At 36.5% G+C, this 27,667-nt stretch overlaps 1 protein-coding gene across 1 annotated transcript in view; it reads right to left on the minus strand.

Moving 5' to 3' along the window:
- Positions 1–555: 555 nt before the first annotated feature.
- The window catches only part of SLC27A6 (solute carrier family 27 member 6), a 69,136-nt gene continuing 42,024 nt past the window's right edge, over positions 556–27,667 (minus strand). The window contains exons 5-10 of the mRNA XM_041760345.1: positions 19,573–19,767; positions 11,386–11,476; positions 7,226–7,424; positions 5,749–5,846; positions 4,289–4,419; positions 556–743 (exon numbers count right to left, since the gene is read on the minus strand). Of these exons, the coding sequence (XP_041616279.1) occupies positions 567–743; positions 4,289–4,419; positions 5,749–5,846; positions 7,226–7,424; positions 11,386–11,476; positions 19,573–19,767 (891 nt within the window). The 3' untranslated portion in view covers positions 556–566. The remainder of the gene's footprint in view (positions 744–4,288; positions 4,420–5,748; positions 5,847–7,225; positions 7,425–11,385; positions 11,477–19,572; positions 19,768–27,667) is intronic.

Raw genomic sequence — 27,667 nt, forward strand, 5'->3', positions numbered from 1 at the left:
CTTCCCGGTTTTTTTTGCTTTGCTGTATAACATTCCTATATTTCTTCTATCACTGGAATAGGAATTCAGTAAGGGATATAGGAATGCATGCAGCAGATCAGTCAGCTTCCTCTGACTGGAGGTTTACAGTTACAAACATCAGAACACAACCTCAAAACACATATTAATGAAGATGATTTTATTGAGTCATAGGATGGGGCACATAAAAATAAAACATTTGAACAAAATTTAGCCATTTATTCAAAACTAGAAACTTTAAATAGCAAAAAGTACATTTTTAGTGAGTTTCTAAATTGTCAACCACTTATGGATTATTTGGAATCCTTACAATTAAAGCAAATATTTAGTTATGCACTTAACTCCTAAATAGGTAAAACAAATAATCAACTAAAGTTTGTTATGAACTGAAACAAATGAAAGTTCCTACTTAAAAGTTGTTGTATACTAAGAAAACACAGTATATGTTAATGTCTATTCCTTCCCCCCAAATCAAGTTAAAGAATCATACACTTTCCTCACTTCTCATAAGAAAACACATGAAAATCCCATGTATAAAAAAAAAAATCTTAAAGTTTAATCTCCCCTAACATTATTTGATTATAAAGTTCTTTGGTCAATGGAACATAAGATTTTTTCAAGTTATCCATGAAATAAAGTGGGTCAGAAATTTTCAATGGACTAAATCCTTCTTCCACCAATTGAAACTTCTGTAGTTTGAATGTCCCTGTTGTTTCCATCTTCTCCTACAAAGTAATTACCAGGATTAGTGGAATCATTTACTATTATCTAAAACATACAAATAGAATATTCAAGAAGAGAGACTGTAATATTTAATTATAACACTTTTGTATCCAGTGACCATCTCACTATTTCCTATTAATAATTTAACTTTAGAGACTTTAAAAATACCCTCTAGAGCACTGGAATCTTTAGCTTGCTATACTTCTGAACTTCAGGCAATGTATAAGAATTATAATTGTTTAAAATGAATTACAACTGACTACAGACATGCCTAAAACACAGCAGGCTTATCTCTTTAATCCACTGTCAACACAATATCATATACAGAGAATGCTATTGACAACAAGAAGACAGAACCTATGAAAGAGAGCATTCCATTCCATTAGACAGATTACTATAATATAAAGACCAGAAGAAGTAAAGGATGATCTGAAACAAGGATTCCCAAACTGTGCACTGAGGTGCTCTGTGGTACCTCAGTGAATTTCCAGTGTCTCTAAGGTATATTTTAAAATTTCCAGGTAAACCCAGTACAATCCATTGGTCACCATTTGCAAACTACTAGCTCAAGTAGTTCCAATATTCACAGTTCCAATATTAGTTTGTGACACATTCTTTTCAATGATGCCATATCTTTGTGAAACAGAGTTTTAACTGTTTGTTGTTATAAAAGGCAAAGACAGCCCCAAATCAATGTGGGACAAGGAATTCAGCTGGCCCTGTGAAGTCCAACGTAATGCCAGTGTTTGAGGAGCTGTCGAATGCTCCTCTTACATCTCTTTGATACTTGTGATTGTCTAAAAATAAAAGTATTTTTTCTTTCCATTTATATGCATTTTTTAAAGCAGCAACTCATTTATTAGACCTAAATACTTAATGAATTTGTTTTGACCTAATTACTCAATAAATTAAAGGTTAGGTATTTGGTTGGCCCACGAATGCCAGGAAATACTTATTGAGACTCTATAGATGCCATAAATCTAGAAAGTTTAAGAAGCCCTGCTTTAAGGGATTGAAGAGATAAAGTGGATATCTCTGTGACAGTTTCAGGCATGAAGAAGCAACCTGTTTTAAACTAGATGACATGTAGAGATCCTTATAAGGTTTTATGAATAACTTGGCCATTTTTATTCATCCTTCTGGACTAATTCAATACTCAAATTGTCTTTGAACCTCCTTCCCTGATCTCATGCTTTCTACTTTTTCCCTTCTCCACACTGTCATCACAGAATTAGATCTGACTGTGTAGAAACACATACTCATTTTATCATTTTTAGAAAATTAGAAGCTCATTGTATTTATATAATTGATGTTCTAGCTTTAAAAAATAAAGCAGCTCTAGTAGTGCCTGTGTGGCTCAGTTGATTGAGCTTCAAACTTCATTTCAGGTCAAGGTCATGGGATCCGGCCCCTGTGGGGCTAGGTGATCAGCACAAAGTCAGCTTGGGATTCTCTCTCTCCCTCTCCCTCTACGCCTCCCCTCTGCTCACGTGCTCTCTCTCTAATATATAAATAAATAAAATCTAAAAAACATACAGAAGAGCTTCATAGTACGTCAGGTATATTTCTCCAGGTTGGGTAATTTTTCATTAGCTAATAAAAACCATTAGGTAATGGTTTAATAAGATCTCATCTAATTATAATATTTTGATTAACAATACTCTTATTCTAACTAATAAAGAATATCAAACATTTTTACTGCTATACACAATGCTTTGTAGAATATCTTTATATATAGCATTTGTTCAGCTTTGATTACTTTCTAAGGATACATTTCTGAAATGGAATTACTAAGTTAAAATATATGTAAATTCTAAGAGCCTAATTATTTACTTACCAAACTGTTTTCTAGAGAGGTTATAACAGTTTGTTTCCACTAGCAGAATGAAAGGATCAAGTTACCTCATCCTACTTATACTGAGTAATACCACATTAAATTTTTTTTTAGTAAATTTAAGGCACCTGAGTGGCTCAGTCAGTTAAGCATCTGACTCTTGATTTTGGCTCAGGTCACAATCCCAGGGTGCTGGGATGGAACCCTGTGTTGGGCTCTGAGCCCACTGGGGAGTCTGCTTGAGGATTCTCTCTCGTCCTCTCCCTTTGCTGCTCTCCTCCACTGTAATAAATAAATACATCTTAAAAAACATTTTTTTTTGTAAATTCATTGGCAAAAAAATCTTTTTTTTTTAAATTTGTGCTAAATGGATTTTGATAAGATAGTTGCTTAATTCATTTTGTCAGAAGTGACTTAAACTTTTGGACTGCTTATTATATCATTTATTAACCATTGTGACTGCCAAGTAAGTATCATGCATTGTGCTAATTATAGCAAATAGTATAATAAATATAACAGCCACAGCTCTAGTTCTTTAGTTGTTTAATGATGCTAAAGTATTTTCTGAGTTTGTATAAGATTGATTTAGGTTTTTAGAGTAGTTCTATGCCAAAGTATTTCTTCTGCTTAATTAAAGTGAATTTTAAGTTGCCCTAGGGGAAAATCATTGACTATATTATTTAAACTATCAACTGTTTACTTCATTAAACTATATTATTTCTAGGGTAGGAAGAGGTAACTGGGTGTGGTTATTAAAAGGAAACATGAGAAATCCTGTGCTGGGCAGCCCAGGTGGCTCAGCAGTTTAGCGCAGCCTTCAGTCCAGGGCGTGATCCTGGAGACCTGGGATCGAGTCTCAATCCTGGGACTTCAGGATCACGCCCTGAGCCAAAGGCAGGTGCTTAACTGCTGAGCCATCCAGGCAAATTTATTCAGTAGCAGAGTAAACTTTTCTTTTTACTATACTTTATTCTAGTAACCTAACAAGAGAGTACTTACCTCTCAAAATAAATAAATCAGAATTCCCTAAAAGTATAAAGATGCAGAGGGAGATTGGACAGAATGAAGATAAAAATTAAAAGCAGAATTGCTTAAAGCCATTTGCTTTGGGTTACCTGGGTGGTTCAGTGATGGAGTGTCTGCCTTTGTCTCAGGCCATGATCCTGGGGTTCTGGGATTGAGTCCCACATCAGGCTCCCTACAGGGAGCCTGCTTTTTCCCTCTGCCTATGTCTCCATCTCTCTGTCTGTCTGTGTCTTTCATGAGTAAATAAATAAAATCTTAAAAAAAAATGCCATTTGCCTTTAGTTTTTGCACACACCCCGCGGACACCTTCATGTCAGCTTGGTGGAATGTAATTTTAGGCACAGAGCATCAAGTGTCATCACAAGGCTTGTGTAAAATGTAGTTTCAGCTTGCCAGCATCTCTGAGGTCTTGAGTGAAGAGGAAGAAAGCAATTCTATAATTAGGACAAGGACTCCCTAGCATTTCATCAAGTTCCCTTCTATAATTAGGCTTCAAATATGGCATAAATTAGCATCCCAATGCTTTTCATTGTTGTTGAGATTTTCTAATACAAATAAAACACACATATTATCTAAAAGATAAAATATTATTTTGTGATTAAACCCGGATTCCTGGGCTTGTAGTTAAGTTGAATCTTTAGTTAAGTAAAATTACCTGAATTTTAGAAATTCAAACACTAAACTTACCTGAATTCTTAAAAATCGTGGGCAGGCATAAGCTGGTAGAAATGTTACAACTTGTTCGTAAACCTTCTCCAAGTCTAAAGACTTATTTTGTTTTAAAATAATAGAAGCCATTCCTGCTTTTCCTTCATAATCTGAAAAAAAGTTTGAAAGAGCATTAATTTTACAAGTACTAGGTGATTTTTAAAATGATCCTGTTAATTACATACTAATTGTTGCAAACGGAGACATTAATTCTATCACAGCAATAACAATGCAACAGTAGCAGACACGAGTGGGTCCTTCTCTGAGCACTTGATTGACTCCCCAGAAACAAGTTAGGAACAGGGGAGGGTAGAGTCTATTCTTAATTGTTGACACTACACAAATGGAATAGATGGACTAGAAAACACCATAAATAACCCTTAGTTTTCATTCTACCACCATTAATGTAAAATATTAAAAGGAAACATTTATTTAAAGGTGACTATATTTCAGACAAATATTCATGTCAAGGGTCAATGTAAAAAATAAAAGGCAATATTGTTTTTAAATTTTAAAACCAGACTGGTATTTCCATATCAAATTCCACCATGGTGCTCATCCACCTATGGATTTTTCCAGGGGATCAGAATAGAAAGCACCCAAGGTCTATTAGAGGAAACGTCCCCTACCTCTCCTCCCCCATTTAAACACTCTCACCCCATGTGTCCCCTGCATCCACAAATATTAATTGGAAAATATTGTCATTTATCAAAACAAAACAGCAAAGGAAAACAGCTATCTCATAGTTTCAATTTGGTTACTATTCTTTACCATTCTCACCATCATGAGACAATCCTCAAATGCATATTTACAAAGGTAAATGAAGTCAAACAGGTTTTAAAATTATTTTTGGAAAAGATTCAACTTAACTACAAGTCAGTGTTATTAAACATTTAAACTAGAACATGTTCTCATTTAATGGCATGCATAAACTCTAGTCATAAAGAGAACAAGAGCAGACTATTGAAAAGCTAGAACTATTTTCAATCAGTGAGTCAGTTACCAGAATTTTCAAGCTTTACTTAAAAATACTCACATCCATTAAAATTAAGTTGATACCTAATGTGAACATGGCATTTGTTAGCCTGGTCTAGGGCATTACTTGCTAAAAAAAAACTAAGATATTTATTTTATTTTAGTTTTTTAAAGATTTTATTTATATATTTGAGAGAGACAGAGATAGTGTGTGTATGAGAGAGTGAGAGAGAGAGAGAGAACAGGACAGTGTGCAAGCCCAATGTGGGCTCCATCCCAGAACCTTGAGATCATGAACTGAGCAGAAGGCAGATGCTTAATCAACTAAGCCATCCAGGCACCCTAAGATATTCATTTTAGTATATAAAAAAAGAAATGTTGAATTAGTAAGATCATTGCAGAAGTAAAGAAAAGTGGCACATTCTACTCTGATAATTCTTCCCAAACATGAAATATATTCATACCTGACACTGCCACCCCGTAGACGTTTGTTTCTTGTATGAAATCCAACATCCCAATAACATCAGCAACCTCTGTGGTGGCAACATTTTCTCCTTTCCACCTAAATGAAAAACAAGTTCTAGATCACTGCACCTATATTTGAAGAAGCAGTACCCAGTTTCCATTTTAGCGCCCTGCATTTGGTTCTGTGCAAGCACCTAGTAACCAAAAATAATGGCAGTTTTGAAATGAAAGGCCTTTCTAAGGTAAGGAAGCACTCGTTGATGAGTCAACAAAATCAGAATTGCTGTTTTAGTTAAAATTACTTTATCTGTGATTCATTGGTATAAACTGGTTACTATAAGATGTTTTCCTATAATATGTCATAAAAAGAAAGTAACGATAACTCCCTCTTTATTTTTAATTTTTTAATATATTTTTTTATTGAAGTTCAATTTGCCAACATATAGTATGACACCCAGTGCTCCTACCATCATTTTGAATTCTAGTAACAGTTAGTTACAAAACATTGCCTACCTCTAATGATAGAGAAAAAAGATGAAAGGAAATCTATAGTTGTCTCTCAATGTACTGACCCTTTTTAATTTCTAGGGATTAACCCCTTTGGCTCATTTAATGTATTTGAATTATGTATTGAATATGTTACTTCGATCAAAATAATTTTATATAAAGTGAGCACATAAGTTGGTACAAGAAAGTGAGGAAGTAGGAAATGATTCACTTATTCATTCAAACATTTTTTGAATGTCTCCTGTATGTCCTCCACTATTCAATAGTCATTGAGTAGTAAAACATAATAATTTCATAAGCCTAAAATAATCTTAAGGAATTAGGAAGCAAAATGTAAAAACAGGAAACTTTTGCTCTTTCATTGTTTTTATCATTTGGTCAAAAATTAGACCATACTTGACCACACTGGCTTCTGTTTCAACTCTGCCATTTAGACATCACATCTGTCTACTTATTTTATATTCTACAGTGATTTATTTAAATAATGATAAAAATCGACATCAAAATGTAACTTAGATTTCAATCTAGAAACAGATAGCCAATGAATTTTTAAATGGGGAGACATTACTGAGATGAAAGCACTCTGCCTGCCCTGAAAGTAAACATCAAGTGGTCTATACTGTTTCCACCAAGCCTTGCTTGGAGCATGGTTCAAAATCACAGAAGAAGGTTAAAACAGACACAGGGAGAGAACATAGTAATCGCCTTTCACTTGGCCAGTGCATAGAAAGATGCTCTGTTGGGCAGCCGCGGTGGCGCAGCGGTTTAGCGCCGCCTGCAGCCCAGGGTGTGATCCTGGAGACCAGGGATCGAGTCCCACGTAAGGCTCCCTGCATGGAGCCTGCTTCTCCCTCTACCTGTGTCTCTGCCTCTCTCTCTCTCTCTCTCTCTCTGTGTCTCTCATGAATAAATAAATAAAATCTTTAAAAAAATCACAGAAGAAGCAGTACACTCGATGCAATTTCATACCTGAAAGTGTCTCCAATACGGTCCCAAAAATAAAGGAAATTCTCCTCATCTTGTACCATTAAGTCTCCTGTGTTAAAATAAACATCTCCCTTCTTAAAAACATCACAAAGTAGTTTCTTTTCTGTGTGCTTCTTACTCCCGGCGTAACCAAAGAAGGGGTTTTTCTCATTCACTCGAGAAATGAGAAGCCCAGGTTCTCCTGGGAGAGAAAGGTATTTTTCAGTGATTTGATTAAAACTATTAGAACACATATCATGCATGTATTCAGATTATATCTGACCAACACAACCAGTGTTGCTTACCTTCCCCTTAACTTGTTTTTATTATATTTGATATTCACTCTGGGTGCCTGCATCCAGCACACCATTTCATAGACTGCCACAAACACAAAATACTTTGGAAAAACTAACAAAAAGAAAGCAAGGGTAAACAAGGTATATTACATTTATTTTACATCCTGGGTGGATAGATCAAAGGCTACTTTTCTTTTAAGTTCCATAGATTTCAACACTGAATAATGACAACTAAATAAATAACCATAATAAAAATCTTAATAAAATTATGATAGTAGCAGTATTTATTGGGCCTTTACTATGTAGCAAGCCCCATGAGCCCCTTACAACTGTCATCCTATTGATTCTTCACAGAAATCCTTTGAAATTGATAATTAAAATCCCTATTTCACAGAGAAGGATCCAGGACCCAGAAGGGTGAAATAAGTTACCGGAGACCAACAGATGGAAAGGAATGGACCTAGAACTCAAATTCAAGTCTATGATTTTGCAGCAAGGTTTCTATGCAATATTATCTCTGATCTAGAAGTTATTAGAAGTTTAAGAAAATGTTTTATTCCTATGGAGAACTGTGGAAATCCACAACCAGCGAGAGATGAGGCATGAGAGCTACTCATATTACTTATTTGTATACACATTATCTGGAGAAAAATTTTAGATCAGGGGATGCCTGTGTGGCTCAGTGGTTGGGCATCTGCCTTTGGCTCTGGTTGTGATCCCGGGGTCCTAGGATCAAGTCCCGCATCTGGCTCCCTGAGAGGAGCCTGCTTCTCCCTCTGCCTATGTCTCTGCCTTTCTCTCTGTGTGTCTCTCAGGAATAGATGGATAAAGTCTTTAAAAAAATTTTTTTTAGATCAGATTTACTCTAATTATTCAGAATTTTGCCCAGCAAGTTGCAAGGTAAAAATCTACTTCCAAGAGAAGGGTGGACAACACAGAGAAGCAGCAATCACTGCCTTAGAACATTCCAAGGTCATTGCTGACTTGCTTTGCCCCCTGTGAAGAGAGGCAATAACCAAGTGATTAATGAGATGGGGTTAATTCCAGCATGCTATAAAGCTATTTATGTTATTTTAACAATATTCAAAGCTCACTGTTCCTGCTCCTGAACATCCTGGCTTCCAAAGATACAGTTGCCTCTGGTCAAGCCAAGTCTGCTCTGCTACTGCAGAAGCTCATCGTTGTCACTGTCATTACTGACACCTTCATCGTTATCATCATCCTCGCCATTGTTACACTTCCTGAGCACTTTCTGGGTAGCAGTCACTATTTTGAGCACTTATATTTATGTATCCCATCTGATCCTTATCCCAAATCTGTAACACATGCCCTCATACTATCTTCATTTTACAGGTAAAGAAACCAAGAAAGAGATAGTAATTTGCTCAATGTCATACAGTTGCCAAATGTTGGAGAAGGGTTTTGTTGTTGTTGTTGTTTTATAGGCTCAGGCTTGGGGCACCTGGGTGGCTCAGTTGTTCAGTGTCTGCCTTCAGCCCAGGTCATGATCCCAGGGTCCTGGGATCGAGTCCTGCATTGGGCTTCCTGCATGGAGTCTGCTTCTCCCTCTGCCTATGTCCCTGCCTCTCTCTCTGTGTCTCTCATAAATAAATAAATGAATAAATAAATAAATAAAATCTTTTAAAAAATAAAAATAAAAAATAAAGGCTCAGACTCCATGCTGAGATCAAGACTCAGAGGTGTAACTGATTGGAATACCCCAGGTATTCCTGAGATAGGTGTTTTTAAACCAGGTTCATCTGACTCCAACACATATGTCCTTCAGGCTACATTCCCTCTATTTCAGAAATTTCCAAGTCTCTCATGTTTCCCTTATTTATTTATTTTTTTTTTTATGATAGTCACAGAGAGAGAGAGAGAGAGAGAGAGAGAGGCAGAGACATAGGCAAAGGGAGAAGCAGGCTCCATGCACTGGGAGCCTGATGTGGGATTCGATCCCGGGTCTCCAGGATTGCACCCTGGGCCAAAGGCAGGCGCCAAACTGCTGCACCACCCAGGGATCCCTCATGTTTCCCTTAAAATTTATGTTCTTTGTTTTTCTTCTTCAAGACACAAGTTGGCAATTTCTTCCCTGACTAATTATTGCAAATGCTTAAAAAGATCACAGTGTTTCTTATCTATTTGTTCTAGGCAAATGTATGCAAGACACAATATCATTAGTGGAAAAAAAATATTGAGTAATTCATAATGAGAATTGCAAAACATTAAAGCAAATGTTTGGGGACAATCTGCCTTTTAAAAAAATGATTTATTTATATGAGAGACAGAGAGTGCACATGCAGGAGCACAAGTCAGGGGAGGGGCAGAAGGAGAGACAGAGAGAATACTCAAGCAGACTTCCCGCTGAGTGTGGTGCCCTACATGTGGGGTTTGATCCCCGGATCCTGAGATCATGATCTGAGCCAAAATCAAGAGTTGGCTGCTTAATTGAATCACCTGGAACTGGGACAATCTGCTTTTTTTAGAAACCCTGAGTTTGTAAAAGCAGTTCTGAGATTGAAGTTCCAATGTCAGATATTAACTTGAGTGCAATAAATAAAACACACTATGGAGGCATGGCTGGCTCAGTCAGTAGAGCATGCAACTCTTGATCGTGGGGTTGTGAGTTGAAGCCCCATGTTAGGTGCCGAGATTACTTCAAAAATAAAATCTTAAACAAAATAAAATAAAAAACACACTAGAAAAGTGTATATAATTAAAATTCTTTAAAATCTTTTTAGAAATAGCTTTTCTCTTGGACACAGTTTATAGAGTTGAATTAGGGAAAAATATGTGATAAATGCCCTTAGGCTTGAAATTTAGAGGACAAAGAAATTTATTTTTTTAACAGATAAGCCCTATCTTCTTTCTAAGCTTCCAACTACCAGAACACACAAACAAACCAGGTTTGTAACCATTATCTCCACATTTGAAGAAAAGATTTAAATGAATTCATCTCTGAAATGTAGTCTAAGCATATTTTGAAGACAGCAAAAAGTAATGTTGGCCTGATTTATTCAGAGTGAGTCTCTAAACAATTCCAAATGCACATATCTACATTCATATTTCTAGACTGATTATATGCAGCAGCAAGCTTAGAGTCTAACCAAAAATTATCAGAAAGTCTACCTTGGTAGAAAAGAGAAGGGTGTATAGCCAGCAAGCCAGACACCAGGCTCTCCATAGAGCTCTGCATATAACACTTCATTTCATTGTCAACAATAACCTGACAAAATAAATACTGTCATCTCTACATATGAAGAAAATGAGACTCAGCTTGAGTGGCCTGCCCAAAGTTGCACAGTTTCTAAAGGGTGAGAGCCCAGATACAAATCCAAGCCTCCTGACTTTCTACTATACCTAGAATGATAACTAAGGCATTCTTTTTCATATTATATCTTGGTGATAGAGGACATTAGCGCCATTGTTACAACTAGAGGTAGTGGATTAGGAAAAACAGGACACCGTAGTAATCTGTTTTAAACATCAGTAACTCACCATCCAAGTGACCCACTTGGGGCTCCTACTATCAATAATGAAACTATTCTACCTGCATTGAAATTCCAAATAAATTCCATTACATATCAGTAATAGCCATTCTTTCTTTTCTTTTTTTTTTGTATATATTTTTTATTGGAGTTCGATTTGCCAACATATAGCATAACACCCAGTGCTCTTCCCGTCAAGTGCTTCCCTCAGTGCCCGTCACCCAGTCACAACAACCCCCCACCCACCTCCCTTTCTACCACCCCTTGTTCATTTCCCTGACTTAGGTGTCTCATTCTTTCTTTTCTATATTCAGTAGTAATTGAATAGAAATTCAGAAACTTTTGCCTGAAGAGACATGGTCAAATACAAGAATCTTACCTTTTCTCACATGAATACACCAGCCCTGTTCATTTCTGATGGGTTCATCTTTTTGAAAATCATACTTTATCAAGTCAAAAGTGAAAAGAAGCTGCAAAAGCAAAATAAAACAAACAATAAACACAAAAGCAACAAAATATTTGTGCACTGACATCTACTGGTAGTAGAGTGTATGCTCAGACAATTGAAATAAGGAATTAGGAGGCAGATTTATGAAAACAAGTAAACTTTACTGATAACAAATTAAGTATGTATTTGAAAATCAAAACTGAAGGCTTTAGTGAACAGCACTTGTATCCCAGCATTTACTTTCATTTTTTTGTTGCACATTACCTTAGCAAAACATTAATATTATTCTTGAATGAGTGGTTCTAAGCATCCTTGCTCTCAATTACCTTCTCTATTAACTCTAGGGAAGAGGAACACTTCTTGCCTTCTACTTTTTGCAATTATTAAAAAATATCCCTCGAGGGGCACCTGGGAGACTCAGCTGGTTAAGCGACTGAATTTTGGTTTAGGCTCAGGTCATGATCCCAGGGTCATCAGATCCACGCTGAGAATGGAACCTATTTAGGATTCTCTTTCTCCTCTCTTTCTGTCCCTCTGCTCATGCACTCTCTCGGTCTCTCTCTAATAAATAAACAAATAAATAACATTTTAAAAAAATCCCTTGAAATGATGTCAACTACATGAATACAAGGACTTTATTGCCTATTTTTAATTTATGATCCCTTGAAAAGGCATCGGATGCCTACTTGACTTTCAGCTTTTGCCCAGGCCTTTCACCTTCATGTCCCTAAAGTAACACTCAGTACTTCTGGGCACTGGTGTGCTGTGAGATAGCAAATTCATTAGAACATGCTCATCAGATTGGGAAACAAGCTAATTGTCCCCCATCTCTCCTTGTCCCTAAATGTGTCCAGCTACCCTGTTCCTGCAATGTCCACATTACCATGTCATGCAGATTCACCTATCCATTAAAGTATGACCCTGGGATGGAAAACTGCCGATGGGTTCAACTCAACCCCTTCATTTCATGTATAAGAAAACTGAGGTTTCCCTGATCAATTAAATAAGCAATCTCATTAAGGTGAACTAGAAAATAGTAATCTAAAATATAGAAAAAATAATAAAGGAGGACACATAGAAGGGAGAGAGACAAAAGAGGAGGAAGGACGAAATGAATAAATATAGAACAAAGATGTGGGAGAAGATGAATAAAGTTAGTGAGATAAATGCAATATTATTTATCATCAAAGACTAGACATAAACATCCCTGGTTTTTGATCTCAGCAAAATCAGCATGTAATTAGAATCACAATTCATAATTTGAGTTAAAATATAAATGACAGCAACTGATGTTGATTGAGCATCTACTATAGGCCAGATGCTGCTACTGGCCTAAGAGCAGTATTAATTTAATTACCAACACACTCTACGAGGTGGCAATTGTGCCATCTAAGATGTGGGCCAATGGGAGAGGTAGCAAAACAAAATATATTGTGATTCTATATTAACATGCAAGCTTGCATCTTGGTCTTTGCAATTGGGATAACAGCTTTCTGGCCACTTGCCTAATGACTGGTAAAAAGAAAGGTTCCAGAAGTTCCAGAACGACATTTATCATTTCAGTCAAACAAGAAGAGAACCCTGTTTATTATCCATCTCCTGTTGTAACACGTTTTCTATTTTGAAAAATTTGCCAGCAACTAATGATATCAGCGTTAGTGTTATTTCTTTTATATTAATTTGTCAACTGCATTCATGGGTGAGGTTTAATATATACCAAATCACCCTTCAGTGTGCCTCTTATCACATACAGGGGTCTTGCAGGCCACAAGTTGGGTAATTTTATGATACACAGCATCTTCTAGACCTAGTCAGGGTCTGAGTAGTAAGGTTCAGCCAGAGGGACTTCTATTTTTTTCTTGCCTTCAAGAGATCCCACAAGATTACAAAAATGGCTGTATCATCATAACACAGATAAAAAATGATCCCCACTTTTATATCCCCTAAATGTATATGTGCATGCATAGGTATGTATCCGGATCCAGAGCAGAGCTGCAGGGAGCCCCATTCATAATTGACTAGGGAAATGAATCCCCAGCACTGTGCAATCCACACCTATGTGACTCAGACACTGCCCATACACTACCTGTATGCTTTTGTATATTCACATTTATAAATTTAGAAGTTGGAAAGAGAACACAAAAATTATTCTCTCTGTTAATTCAGAGGAATGTGACTTGTCAAAATTAAAAACTCAAAAAGTGGTAGAGCTTAAACTAGAGCCCTGGGTACAATGATTGTAATTCAGTTTCCCCTCAACATTATATACATTGCTTCGAGCTACACAATAGAGGCTCATTTCTCTGTCACCATCAGGAAAGGTTGATTTCTCTGCTTTCTTAAACAGAAGACCCTAGAAAAGCACAAACACACAAACACACATAAATCATAAATCTATTATATATACATAATATTGACTATGCATGCATATCTATAAGGTATACATATCTATTTATATACATAAATATATATAATAATGTATATAATATTACACAGAGTTGGGTTATTATGAATACTTAGTCTTAGAATATATTGTCATGCAACAACATAGTTCTGAATGGTTCACAGAGGGAACGGTGTTAAAAAAACAAGCAAAATACAAAAATATGAAGAAAATTTATAATTTCTCCAAATTCAACCAAAAATAAACTGGCATTAACATGATGTAATATATTCTCAATAGAGCCAAAGTGATCCCATTAAAGCTAAAACAGTAACAGTTTTTTTTGTTTGTAGTCTTTGCTCACCTCTCTATAACTACTGTGGTCTCACTGCTGTCCCTCAAACACAGCAGGCATGTAACCATCTGAGGGCCTTTGTACTGGCTATTCATACCATTTTTTTAAAAAGATGTATTTATTTATTTATTTTAGAGAGAGGGAGAGTGAGGGGGAGGTGCAGAGGGAGAGGGAGAGAGAGAATCTCAAGAAGACTCCCTGCTGAGCGTGGAGCCCTATGTGGGGCTCAATCCCACAACCCTGAGATCATGACCTGAGCCAAAACCAAGAGTTGGAGTCTCAACCAACTGAACCACCCAGGCACCTCTATTCCTTCCATTTTGAACATCAGATAGTCTCACGACTCATTCTTTTATTTCCTTCAAGTCTTTCCCTAAATATCATTTTCAGAGTGCCCTTTCTGGCTACCCTCTCTAAAATTGCAAAATCCCTCCCAACATGCACACACATGCACACACACATGCACACACACATGCACACACACAATCTTCTTTTCCTGTTTAATTTGTCTCTTCAGCACTTATGAGTATGGAATGTTTTTTATATTATGTGGTTTGTTTTCTGTCTTCCCCAACAGACTATAAACTGTACATGAGCAGGAATCTATGTCTGTTGTGTTCACTGTGTTCAGTGGACACAGTGTTCAGGCATATTGAAGACTTTTAATAGACTATATAAAGGAATGCATTTGACAAGCATCATTACAAATGTGTTTAAATTGGTAGACAGAAAGGTAGGAAATAGATTAATAAAATGATATATGAAAAATGAAACCACACCATTTTAAGAACTGCAGTCAATTTAAAATTCCTTGAGTTTACCAAAAGAAAATGGAACTGAAGTTATGTTTCTTAAGCACAGAAGAGATCAGTTCCTATGGAGTCAAGAATTTAACCTTCACTCCAGTTTAACCAGAGGTCTGGCTTTCACTCTCAGCTTCTGGGAGATAATCTCTATGCCTCTGCAGTGTTATGGCCAACAGGAGTATATGTGTTAGCCTAAGGGATTTTGGCATCCAGATAGTAACCATAGGATTTAGATTTAGTGTCTCTGAGCCATCCAAATAATGTGACGTAGGGTGGAGACTTTGGGTCTCCCAGCTTGACCTCTTGAGGTATTCGAGATAGAGGTCAACCACACAAGCAGCCAACTAGATTCAAATAATGGAGCTGCAAAGAAGACTGGACACCGAGGCTGGTGAGCTTCCCTTGCTAGCAGTACTCCATGTACATTGTCACATGTCAGTTCCAGGAGAGTAATGCCATCCTGACACCATATGTAAGGACACCTAAAAAGCCTTGTATTTGGTGCCCTCCTGATTCTGCCCTATTGCTTCTCCCTCCATCTGATTTTAATCTACATCTTTTAGATGTAATAAACAGTAATTATGAGCATAATAGCTTTCGGTGAGTTTTTTGAGCCCTTAGCGAATTACAGAACGCATGGTGGGTTGTAGGACTTCAAAAGTGGCAAATGCTGTCAGACGTGAGGGTGGTCTTGTGTGCATTATTGCCTAACTTCACAGCTGGCTAAATTTCCTGGTCCATAAAAAATGCCTACTTTTAAGATAATAAAAAAGTTTATAGAAATGTGAAGGAGCCTTTTATTAAATCCTTTTATTTACATTGTACTTAAGGACTTACTATGAAAGATGAGAAAATTAGCACTTATATTTCCTCCTCTCCTCCTACCCAATTCCCATCTTTGTTAGTGCTGTAATTATTTTTATATTTTCAGGATTGATACTTCCATCCCATCTATAAACATAATTTGGAGCTGTTCAATCTTCTGTATTTAAATGGACTCAATCAAAACTTTTAACTGAAGGCGATTCCTTTATTTCTAAATTCTGCTTTATTTTCAGGTTGATTGGACAGTTTCACTGAGTGAATTTTATAAAGAAGTATTGCATTCTTATAAATACATGAGTATTATCTTCTCTGATTTCTCAAACTTTTGAGGACACCTCTTCTGTCTTTTTACTCAAAGAACAACTGAGTCAGAAGTAAAATTCTTAGGTGAATACCTTCCTTCCTTTTTTTTTCTGGCAATGAGTGTTTTGTTCTTGTTTTGAGAGATGCCTGAAATGATTCCCATCTGCACCCTACACTTTGTGCAACTTTTGTTTTCTCCTTAAGGTTCTTTAATTTATGTTCAGTAATTTCACCAGCATATATCTTTCTGATGGTCATTCTATATTAATTTTTTTTTCCTGGAACACAGTGTGCTCTTTTGCTAAAGATTCAAGTCTTTAATTTAAGGAAGTTTTTCTCTATCAAGTTTCAGATACTTTTTTTCTTTTTGATTTTTTTCCCTGCAGGAACACCAATTAGCAGGTATCAGATGATTGCCTGTGTTTTCAAAATCTATCTTTCTAATTTATTTTATATTCTTATTTTTTAAATTCTTTTTATTGGGTTTGTGTGACTCCTTAATCTCCTCCATCTTGCTCCCTAACAATATTTACAGCCTGTAATGTATTTGTCTCTGTGTTACTTTCATTCTTCCTTTTTATTTTTTTCCCTTGAACTGAGTCTATCTACTTTTCAACCCCATTTGTTGATTTATATTTCCCTTGTACTTTCTTTTGAACTCTTATTTTTAAAGAGAATACTATTGCAATTTTTGGACCTATGGGAAACTATTTTTCTAAACATTCCTTGGTCATTTTAGAGGGCTTGTAATTTTGTTGTGTATCTATATTTTTTTCAGGTAGCTTTTATTAAGACTTATTTTCTCTTTTTTTTTTTCAAGTTTTATTTCCTCTAGGGATTTCCTGTTTGTTCCCTCCCAATTATATCGTGCCCGAGGGTAGAAAAAGAGAAGCCAGTCTGTAACTGTTACTTGGGGTTGTCTCTCAAATGCAGTCACCAAATTGTTTAGAGTGTTTTCTCTGGGGGTGTTATATTATAGCACACATACATATCCCTTCAGCTGTATGCATTTAAATGTAAGTACAGCACACAAAAAGAACATCTGGGATGCAGGAACTCTGTGTTGATGCCTCATCTTTTTCCTTCTCTATTAATATCTTATCTCTGTTTAGATGCTAATTTGCCTCTGAAACAGTAAGTGGAAGCTTCCATTAGGTTTACATTTTTGAGAGACAGACTTATCAAATTTCCCCACATGACTATGAAAAAAGTTATTGGCCCAAATTTTTCTGATGACCTGCTATGTAACAAAACAATACATGCATGAAATGAGAAAAGATAGAGTAGAATTCATATGATGCTAGGAACATTTTTTTTCATTTCCAAGCTGAAAAAAATACTAAAATAAGTTGAAAATCAGAAGTTTTCCAAATAGATTGGAGACAATCATGACTTCCTGCTTTATTGACAGTATCACAGTCTGACAGGGAATTTAAGATATTATAAAATTATAATGAAGTCAAGCCAGTAATGTTAAATACAAATCTTTTTCATTGTGCTCCTCCTGTTGGATGATTACTCGGGAATGACTCAGCTTCACTAAGGAGTTTTAATATGAATACCAAAGTTTTAATTCAACCAGTGCAACAAATTGAGAAAATTATCTGTAAGGAACCTAAAGCTCAGTAATATCAGCACTTACTTTCCCAAAATTACTTTTTGGAATGCAGATGCATTTCTGAGATGTCAATAAGACCCTCAAAATCCCAAAGAGTGTATCATAAAAATAGTTTGCATCTTCTCTAGGTGCCAAACATCAGAGCAACTTATACCAGCTTTGAGTCTATTTCTTTACTTTTAAAAAATTATGTGTTTATCTTTTCTGATACTCCTCACTGTTTATTTTGTATTTCTTTAATTTATGTTCTTAATTACTTCCTTCTTTTTCTTTGAGTTTATTTCAGTTGCTTTTTAATTTAACCCCAGAAATGGATATAGGGCTCATAAATTTTCAACCATTCTTTTTTTTTTTTTTAAGATTTTATTCATTTATTCATGAGAGAGAGAGAGAGAGAGAAAGGCAGAAACACAGGCAGAGGGAGAAGCAGGCCCCATGCAAGGAGCCTAACATGGAACTTGATCCCGGGACTCCAGGATCACGCCCTGGGCTGAAGGCAGGCACCAAACCACTGAGCCACCCAGGGATCCCCGATTTTCATCCATTCTTATGTAGATCCAAAAGTTTTGAAATAGAACATTTCATTTTGACTCAGTTCAAATTATTATTTTTATTTTTTTTATTCATTTGAGAGAGAGAGAGCATGAGCACGACCATGAGCAAGGGGGTGGAGGGCGGAGGGTGGAACAGAGAGGGAGGGAGATGGACAAGTAGACTTTTCACAAAGCATGGAGCTTAACGTGGGGCTCCATCCCACACCCCAAGATCATGACCTAAACCAAAGTCAAGAATCAACTGACTGTGCTACCCAGGCACCCTGTCTCAAATAATTTTTTATTTTCAATTATGATTTTTTTGTTGACTCATGGAAACTTACAAATGTTTTATTTTCAAATATATAGGAGATGACCTACCTGTCATTTAAAATTTCATTTCTATCTTAATTAAACTGCTGATGGAGAACACAATCCATATTCAATCCTCTGAAATTTGCTGGAATTCCCTAAGTGGCCCAGTAATCTTTGTGAATGCTTCATAACTGCTTGAAGGAATGGATATTCTGCAGTTTTTAGATGCAGTATCCTATATATGTCCATTAGTTCAAATAATTTGTTTAGTGCATATTCTCTATCATTGAAGATCTTCTTTTGTGTGTTCTATCAAATACTGAAAGAACTATAATAGAATATTTTACTATGATTCTGGAGTTTTTAATTTCCACTTGAGGTTATAAACATTTTCCTATATAAATTTAGAGAATATTTTCTTTACCTTCACTTTTATTTTTCACTTTCACTTTTCTCCAAAGGAGTTCTAGACTTCTGTGCAATCTTTTGGATTCTATGGCTGCTATCAGTTGGAAGTCTTTTACTCCCAGGTAAGTGATTTTGGGGGGTAGCTTTTAGATTTTAATGGTATCTTGATTTACTAGAAGCCTATACATAATTTTTGAATGATATAAAAATGAAGTATAAGCAGAAACATGGGACTGAAAATATGCAGGAAAAATGGAAAGAGTCAAATTAATATGTATCAGAAACTTTGCTTGCTATTTACACATTATATCATTAAATTTGAAAACAGAACAAAATACTTGGGTATCATTATCCCCACATTATAAAGGAACACATGGGAGATACTTGAGGTTTTTTTAAGCTATGGTTCACCTAGAGCCATGACTTTATAGAAGTTCTCAACATTTCTAAATAAAAGAAAAAAAAGAGAAAAGAAAAGCAATAATATTTACAGTAATTTACAAGCAGGAAGTCTAGAAGAGAGGTAAACTGACCTCAATATACTTCCTTTGTAAAGAAAATACTATACTTACTTTGTAAAAGAAATTTGTTCTCCCAATGGATCCTATTTTCCCAGTGTGATTCATAAAACAAATGTTTCCTTCAGTAGCTCCATAAAGCTCACACATCTTAATATTTCCAAATCTGTCCAAAAATTCCCTCCATACATCACTCCGTACACCATTTCCAACTGCCAAACGCACTTGATGATCCTTTTCTCCTTCTCTCTGTTAAAGACAAGATTTTACTTGTAATTTATTAATTCCAGTTCTCCATTCTTTTTTTCATTACTTGTAAACTAAATGGCAAATCTCCAGAAGTAAGTTGCACATATGCAATAATGGAAGGGAAGTAAAAAAATTATGTTTAACTCTGTTGCAGAACCATGTCCAATAGCTAATGAAACTAACATTGGCCTAAAGTAATACAGCTTTTACTACCCCATATCTGGAAAAAGATCTTCCTACATTCCAGATTACGAAAGCCTTTTTTTGATAGAGATCAGGTAAGGAAGAAAGCATATTTCAGGGAAAAAAGCATTACTTTAAAAAAATTATAAAATATACTTGAGTCTGTACTCTCAGCTCTACTATTTATTACCTATATAACTTGGAACAAAAGGTTGAATACCATTCTGATTCTCAGTTTTTTCACTTGCAAAACTGAGACCATCTATCTCACCCATATACTGCATTTCAAGGGTAAACTCAAGGCCTAGCATATGGTAAACAGTAAATTAAGGTCATCTAATCCTTGTAATATTTGGCTTGCAAATATTATGGCAACTGCTTGTAAATATTATTTTTGAATGCACAATATTCTCACATCTTTACTTCTGATTCATACTTTAGAATTGAAAGAAAAAAGAAAATATATTTTATTCTATGTTCAATAGGCACTATGTTAAGTAACATGAATTATACACTGATCAAAAATGAGAACCTCACACCTGTTAGAATGGCTATTTTTATTTTTTTCAAATATTTTATTTATTCATTTGAGAGAGAGAGAGATAGACATAGCAAGCAACCAAGAGAGCACAAGTAGGGAGGAAAGGGAGAAGCAGGCTCCCTCCTCAGCAGGGAGCCCAATGTGGGGCTTGATCCCAGGACCCTGAGATCATGACCTGAGCCAAAGGCAGATGCCTAACCACCTGAGCCACCCAGACACCCCTAAACATGCTATTTTTATTTTATTTATTTATTTATTTATTTATTAAAATTATTATGGAGCAGATTTAGATTATGGAGCAAATCTTCCACATTCTTGTTCCTTTTTAAAAGATTTTATTTATTTATTCATAGACACAGAGAGAGAGAGAGGCAGAAGACACAGCAGAGGGAGAAGCAGGCTCCATGCAGGGAGCCCAATGTGGGACTCCAGGATCACACCCCAGGCTGCAGGAGGCGCCAAACCGCTGTGCCACCCGGGCTGTCCTAAACATGCTATTTTTAAAAGAGATAAAACAATGTGGGTCTCCAGGATCACACCCCAGGCTGCAGGAGGCGCCAAACCGCTGTGCCACCCGGGCTGTCCTAAACATGCTATTTTTAAAAGAGATAAGAAACAACAAGTGTTGGCAAAGACGTTTTGGAAAGGGAACTCTTGCACTGGGGGTGGGAATGTGAATTGGTACAGCTACTGTGGAAAACAGAAAGGAGTTTCCTCCAAAAATTAAAACTAAAACCCCCCATATAATCCAGCAATTCCACTTCTGGGCACTTCTGTGAAGGAAATAAAAATGCTAATTAGCAAAGATACATGCACCTTCATGTTCACTATAGCATTATATACAGCAGCCAAAACACAGAAACAACCTAAGTGCCCACTGACAGATGAATGGGCAAACAAATTGTGGTACACACACACACACACACACACACACACGTGTACACACAGACAGTGTGATGTTATTCAGCCAAGAAATATTGCCATCTGCAACAACATACATAGACCTTGAGGGTATTATGCTTAGTGAAATAAGTCAGAGAAAGACAAAGACCATGTGATCTCATTTATGTGTGAAATAAAAAAGAACCCCTCCCCAAATTCTCCAAATCCAAAGCTCATAGATATAGAAGAACAGAGGCAGGGAGTGGGTGGAGGATGAAATGGGCAAAGGGGATCAAAATGTACAACCTTTCAGATAACAGAATAAGTCATGGGAAGGTTACATACAGCATGGTGAATACAGTTAAAAATGCTGTGCTAAATATCTGAAAGTTGCTAAGAGAGTAAATCTTAAGTTTTGCCACAAGGAAAAGAAATTTATAACTATGTGTAATGTTGGACCTTAACTAGGCTTATGTTGATGATCAATCTGCAATATATACAAATATCAACTCATGTCATACACCTTGGACTTAGATAATGTTAAATGTCAATTATATCCTACTAAAAAATTAGACTAAGAATATACTATCAATTAGAGCAAGTATATACTATCAGTATAGTTATGGTAAATCCATAAGTCCCTCTGAGCCACCCCCATCCTCACCAAAGCTATTATAAAATTAACAAGAAAAAATAATACATTAGCAATAATCTTAGAAGAGAAAACAATGTCCTTGACACTTGTAATTCAAAATGATCAGTTGGTCACATTCTTTATCTCAGTTCCTCCTCAGTATTAAAGGAAAGATTTTAACCTATTAATTCTCAAGAACAGAGAGAATGTGAGTGCAAAGTAATTTTGGAAACTGGAAAGCAAACAGGCGATAGCCATGTGAGCGGAAAAGGCTGGCATCAAAGCCTGAGGTGGGGACACAATAAATGGTCTGAGGTGTTATGGAAACAACACAAAGAATAAGGAAGGCAGAAGGCTTGGTTGAAAATTTTTAAGAAGCCCCTGTACCCTTAGAGACTCCAACACTGACAAGGTATCTGGACATCTGCCCTCGCTATGCATTAGCCAAACACTGGAAACTAACTCTCTGGAGATGTCCATCCACATAGACACCAGTTTGGGTTGAGGAACCTAATGAAAACAGGAGTGTTACATAGAAGTATGAATACTAAATGGTGAGATCTTTAAACCCTTCTACTCTGAGCTCAGAGCAAAACTAATTCTGAGTGACAGAAATCAGAATACTGTCCATACATGGTGGGACAGTGAGTGATTCTTAAAGGGGGATAGTCTTCAAGAAAAAAATAAGTTAAATTACTTAAAAATACTCCAAGTGCTATTCAGTCAAATTGAGAAATTTCAGCTGTGAAGGAGAACTTGAGAGTATTTTGTATTGATTCCTTTAGACACTCCCTAATTCATTAAGCATTTAGAAAGCTAAATTTTTTAAAAGGCAATTACTGGAAATGAAAAGTTGAAACAGTCAAGCTGTAATTATATTTTAATTACATGATGTGCTGCAGCTGTGAATAAAATGTACATATTATAATTTCTTTATAACTTAAAAATGATTATCAACACATTTTAAAATGATCATAATTATATTTGTGCCAAAGAGAGAGAAGCAATAATATGTATGTGAATATGTGAGTAGGAAGCAGGTAGCTGACACTTAAAACCGAAACACCCAGAAATAGTTACATATTTGATTGAGAAATATGTGACTACACAACACCAAAAATCCCTTTAAATAATTAAGGGTGTCTACCTCTAGAGATCAGGTATTGATAGCAGGCGGTTACTGTTTAGAGGACTATTTGAATTTTTAAACTATAGGAGTCCTTATTTAATAGAATAAAAATTGAATTTTAAAAAAAACAAGGCAAATAAGAGTGTGGAAATACCTAAAATAAGACTCCAACTTGCTGATTTCCTTAGCCCCACATCAAGAGAATTAACGATAAACATTCTGCAGACAGAAAAAAACCCACAAAAACCTTACTCTGATAAGAGCAGCTCCTTCCAAAACAGAGTAGCAGTTCTGAACTGGTTCGCACCTCCTATGGGCATGTTGGATATTGCCTACCTGCTACAGAACTAGTTCTTGAATTTTCTGCTGCCATTTCTCTGTATAAAACAGTAGTGGCACAAATCTTAGGATTTATTTTGCTTGAACAGAGAACAATCTTTTATATGGTATAACTCTTGGATGCTTTCCAGGTCAGAGAGGAGTTTCAGCAAGTATCATTATTTATAAAATGCGTTGGCACACTCCAGAAAAAAATAAGGTGGTTTATAAACCAAACTCCATAGACTCTAATCTGTGTGTGCTACAGCTATAGAAGCTTACCGAATAAGGGTAAATATTCACCCAAAAATGATTCAATTGATAGAGAAAATTGAATTATCAATACTAGGGTAAGGCTTTTATCTAAAAATATCAATTTCACTTTTTTAACCCTCAAGACACCTTTTTTCTATGGCCTTCTTTTTTATTTAATTTTTAAAATTTATTTGAGAGAGAGAGAGAGAGAGAGAAACGAGGGAAAAAATCCTCAAGCAGAGTCCCTGCTGAGCATGGATTCCATGGTGGGGCTCCATCCCAGAACCCTAAGATCATGACCTGAGCCTAAATCAAGAGTCAGATGCTTAACTGATTGAGCCACTCAGGTGTCACTGATTTTTCCCTTTAAAACAAATCCAGAAGATCATGCTTTGAGGGGTATGAGGAAAGATGAACTAATTCATTATTTATGATCTGAATAAAGGAAACAAAAATCTGAATGATATTATTGACAACTTTAGATAATTATCTCAGTAAACTGTAAAACAACTATAATTTACATCACTCACATCAATTATGTCCTTTATATTTCATTCTTTCAGGAGTGCTTAGGTTTGTATTTTCAGTTATCTTTTAAAGGAATATTTAGAGAATTGTTTAAAAGTATTCTGTGTGCATGTACTGATTCAGTTTAAAGATGTCTGTAAAATTTTAGACGTTTATTAATGGAGGGCCTTCTATTTGCAAGTCTTTGGATAAGTGAAGCTGAATAAATTGTAAACTAAATTTTGTGAAATCTGAATTGGCCATAAATGAGACAAATCATTACATGAAATTTTAAAAGTTACACTTTTCTCACAAAGTTAATTCTAGATGAACATAATAGTTTTTTTTTTTTAATTTTATTTATTTATTTATTCATGAGAGACAGAGGCAGAGACACAGGTAGAGGGAGAAGCAGGCTCCATGTAGGGAGCCTGACGTGGGACTCGATCCCAGGTTTCCAGGATCAGGCCCTGGGCTAAAGGCGGTGCTAAACCGCTGAGCCACCTGGGCTGACACTTGACGGGATGAGCACTGGGTGTTATTCTGTATGTTGGTAAATTGAACACCAATAAAAATTAATCTATTAAAAAAACCATAATAGTTAAATATAAAGAAGAAAATTGTCTATTGATTTTTTTTTGCTATTGGATGGAAAAAGAGATTTTAAATCACAAATTAGGTAGAAATACTAACAAAATGAGAGAATAATATATTTAATTATAAAAATAAATACAGGGCACCTGGGTAGTTCAGCCAGTTAAGCATTTGCCTTTGACTCAAGTCATGATCTCAGGGTCCTGGGATCCAGCCCCATATCAGGCTTCCCTGCTCAAGAGGAAGTTTGCTTTTCCCTCTCCCCTACTCATGCTCTCTCTCTCTCTCTCTCTCTCTCTGTCTCAAATAAATAAATAAATAAAATCTTTAAAAAATAATTTTAAAATTATATAAAACCTGTAGCAAGTCCAAAAGATAGTTATTTTTGGCATACACACATACTTATATGTATATACATATACGAAAAGAAGGAAAGAGAGAGAGAGAAATAAACAAAAGTTTTTAAAAAGTAGTTTGCACAAGAATGGAAAATTTATCTAAAACATACATACAATAAGATCTTCTCATAAGGTGTAAATCAAGGGTTAGCAAAATAGGGGCCAGATTCAGTCTACTTTCTGTTTTTGTGAATAAAGTTTTATTAGAATAGCATCACATCTATTTATATGGACTATCTCTTGCTGCTTTTGTAATAGAGAGGCAGAATTAAATATCTGTGACAGAGAAGCATGATCCATAAAGCCTAAAATAATATATTAATCTGTGCTTTTGCTGACCTTTGTCCTAAATTGTAAAGAAAGAAAAAAACGCCCCAGCTCCTAATGTTAAGACAAGTCAAATATCATCTGGTTTCACTGGATGTTACACTGGTTCTACAAATATTGATCCATTAAAATTCTTTGTCCAGATGCCCATGTACACTCATTTTATGTTTCTTTCTTAAAATGGGCTTTATCTCACTGGAAATAACTGGGAACTGGTTTTATTTGTAAAGGGGGTGAGTAGCTTCTTATGCAATTGAGCATTTGGTCAGTGGACAAAATTTTGATCAGATGGGTCTTTTATCCAGCTAGTGATGTGAAGCTGTGGGAGATGACTGGAAGCCAGAGGAGAGCATCAAGCAGAGCCTGCTGTAATAACATTAATCTGGTGCCCACTGGCATGATGGACTGGGAGTTGGCAGCAGTATGAAGTGGAAAAGGTGGGTCAGCAGAATGGCAAATGTGAGAAAAAAACATAATCAGGACTGGCAATGGGGGTTTTAAAAAGTGATCCTGGAATATACGGAAATTGGGAGGTTGGTCTGAGGGTTGCTTATTATATTAGGTTTATATGTGTCTGTTTTGAAATTGTTCAGAAACTGGTGGTACATCATCTAAAACACAACCAAATTTTTATAACTCCCCCCTAAAATTAAAAAAAAAAAATCCCTTCAGGGTGCCTGAAGTGCTGGCTGAGTGTCTGACTCGATCTCAGTTCAGGTCTCCATCTCATGGTTGTGAGTTCCAGTCGTGCGTTGGGTAGGTGCTAGGTGTGGAAGGAAGGAAGGAAGGAAGGAAGGAAGGAAGGAAGGAAGGAGGGAAGGAAAGAAGGAAGGAAGGAAGGAAGGAAGGAAGGAAGGAAGGAAGGAAGGAAAAAAGAAAAAAAATCCCTTTAGCTGTCCGTAAGTTCCTTCAAACCTTCTCAGAAGAAATTCTAATTCCTTTTAGCTCTCCCTGAGGCATGAACGTACTGCTTAAATATCACTAGATATCTAAGCTGCATCGGAAATGGAATGAGGAGAGTATGAATAAGTACAATTGGATGAATGAAGGAATACATAAGACCTACATATATACATGCAGAAGAGAAAGAAGCCATAGACTGGCAGAGAATTAAAGATGAGACAGAGATAGAGAATACATGGAGAGAAGCAGAGACACACAGAAAGGAGGAAAGACAGGCAAAAGTGAAAGGAAGTGAGAGAGACCCACAGAGAAGAAAAGCAAGAGAGACATACAGAGCAAGAGAGTGGAGAGAGACAGGAAGGGGAGAGACATGGGGGGAGGGAGAGAGTATAAACAAAATAGAAAGGGACAAAGAGTGAAACAGAGATGTATGATAACAAAGACAAAGACTGACATATTCAGAGGCAGGGAGAGATCCTATGAGGGAGGAAACAAGGAGAAACTCCAAGTGATGCAGGGAGATGCTCATACCCACTCATGGATGTGATGCAGGAATGCAACGTGCATCATATTCACAGAGACACAGAGACCCCCATGCAGAGATGCAGAGGCAAAGGCCCATGCCCAGGAGGGGTGCTTGCTCTCTCCCGCTCACCCTCCCTCTCTTTCCTCCTCACACACAGGATCTCTCCCTCTCTCTCCCTCTCCCCCTCCCCTCTCTCTCTCTCCCCATGCACAGAGGGAGAGAGAGAAAGTAAAACAACAACAACAAAAAGATCACCTAGACCAGAGACACAGACTTGAAGAAAGAAAGCCGCACACACAGAGACACACAAATACAGAGACACAGGGATTGGGACCCACAGACAGAGATACAAGCAAACCAAACCAAGAAGCAAACAAGGAAACACAAGTGAGGTAGAAACAGAGGAAGGGTGACAAATGCAGAAATCCACAGGGTGTGGGACGGGAAACAAAGACATGTCTACAGTCAAATCAGCAGAAGCAAAAGGAGTGGATGTGTTCAGGTTACTGTATTATCTCCTTTTAATCACCATGACAACCCTATGAAATAAGATGCGTTATCCCCATGTTGTGCACTGGGACAGTGAAGTTCAGGTCCAAGGTCACAGACACGAACCAGACAAGCGACAGAATGTGGCCTCATTAAAACGAGAGTGCGTGTAGGCAGGGGCCGTTCTCTCCTCCGCTGTGCTCCGTTGCCTGGA

This window comes from Vulpes lagopus, chromosome 7, assembly GCF_018345385.1.
Source record: "Vulpes lagopus strain Blue_001 chromosome 7, ASM1834538v1, whole genome shotgun sequence".
NCBI lineage: Eukaryota > Metazoa > Chordata > Mammalia > Carnivora > Canidae > Vulpes > Vulpes lagopus.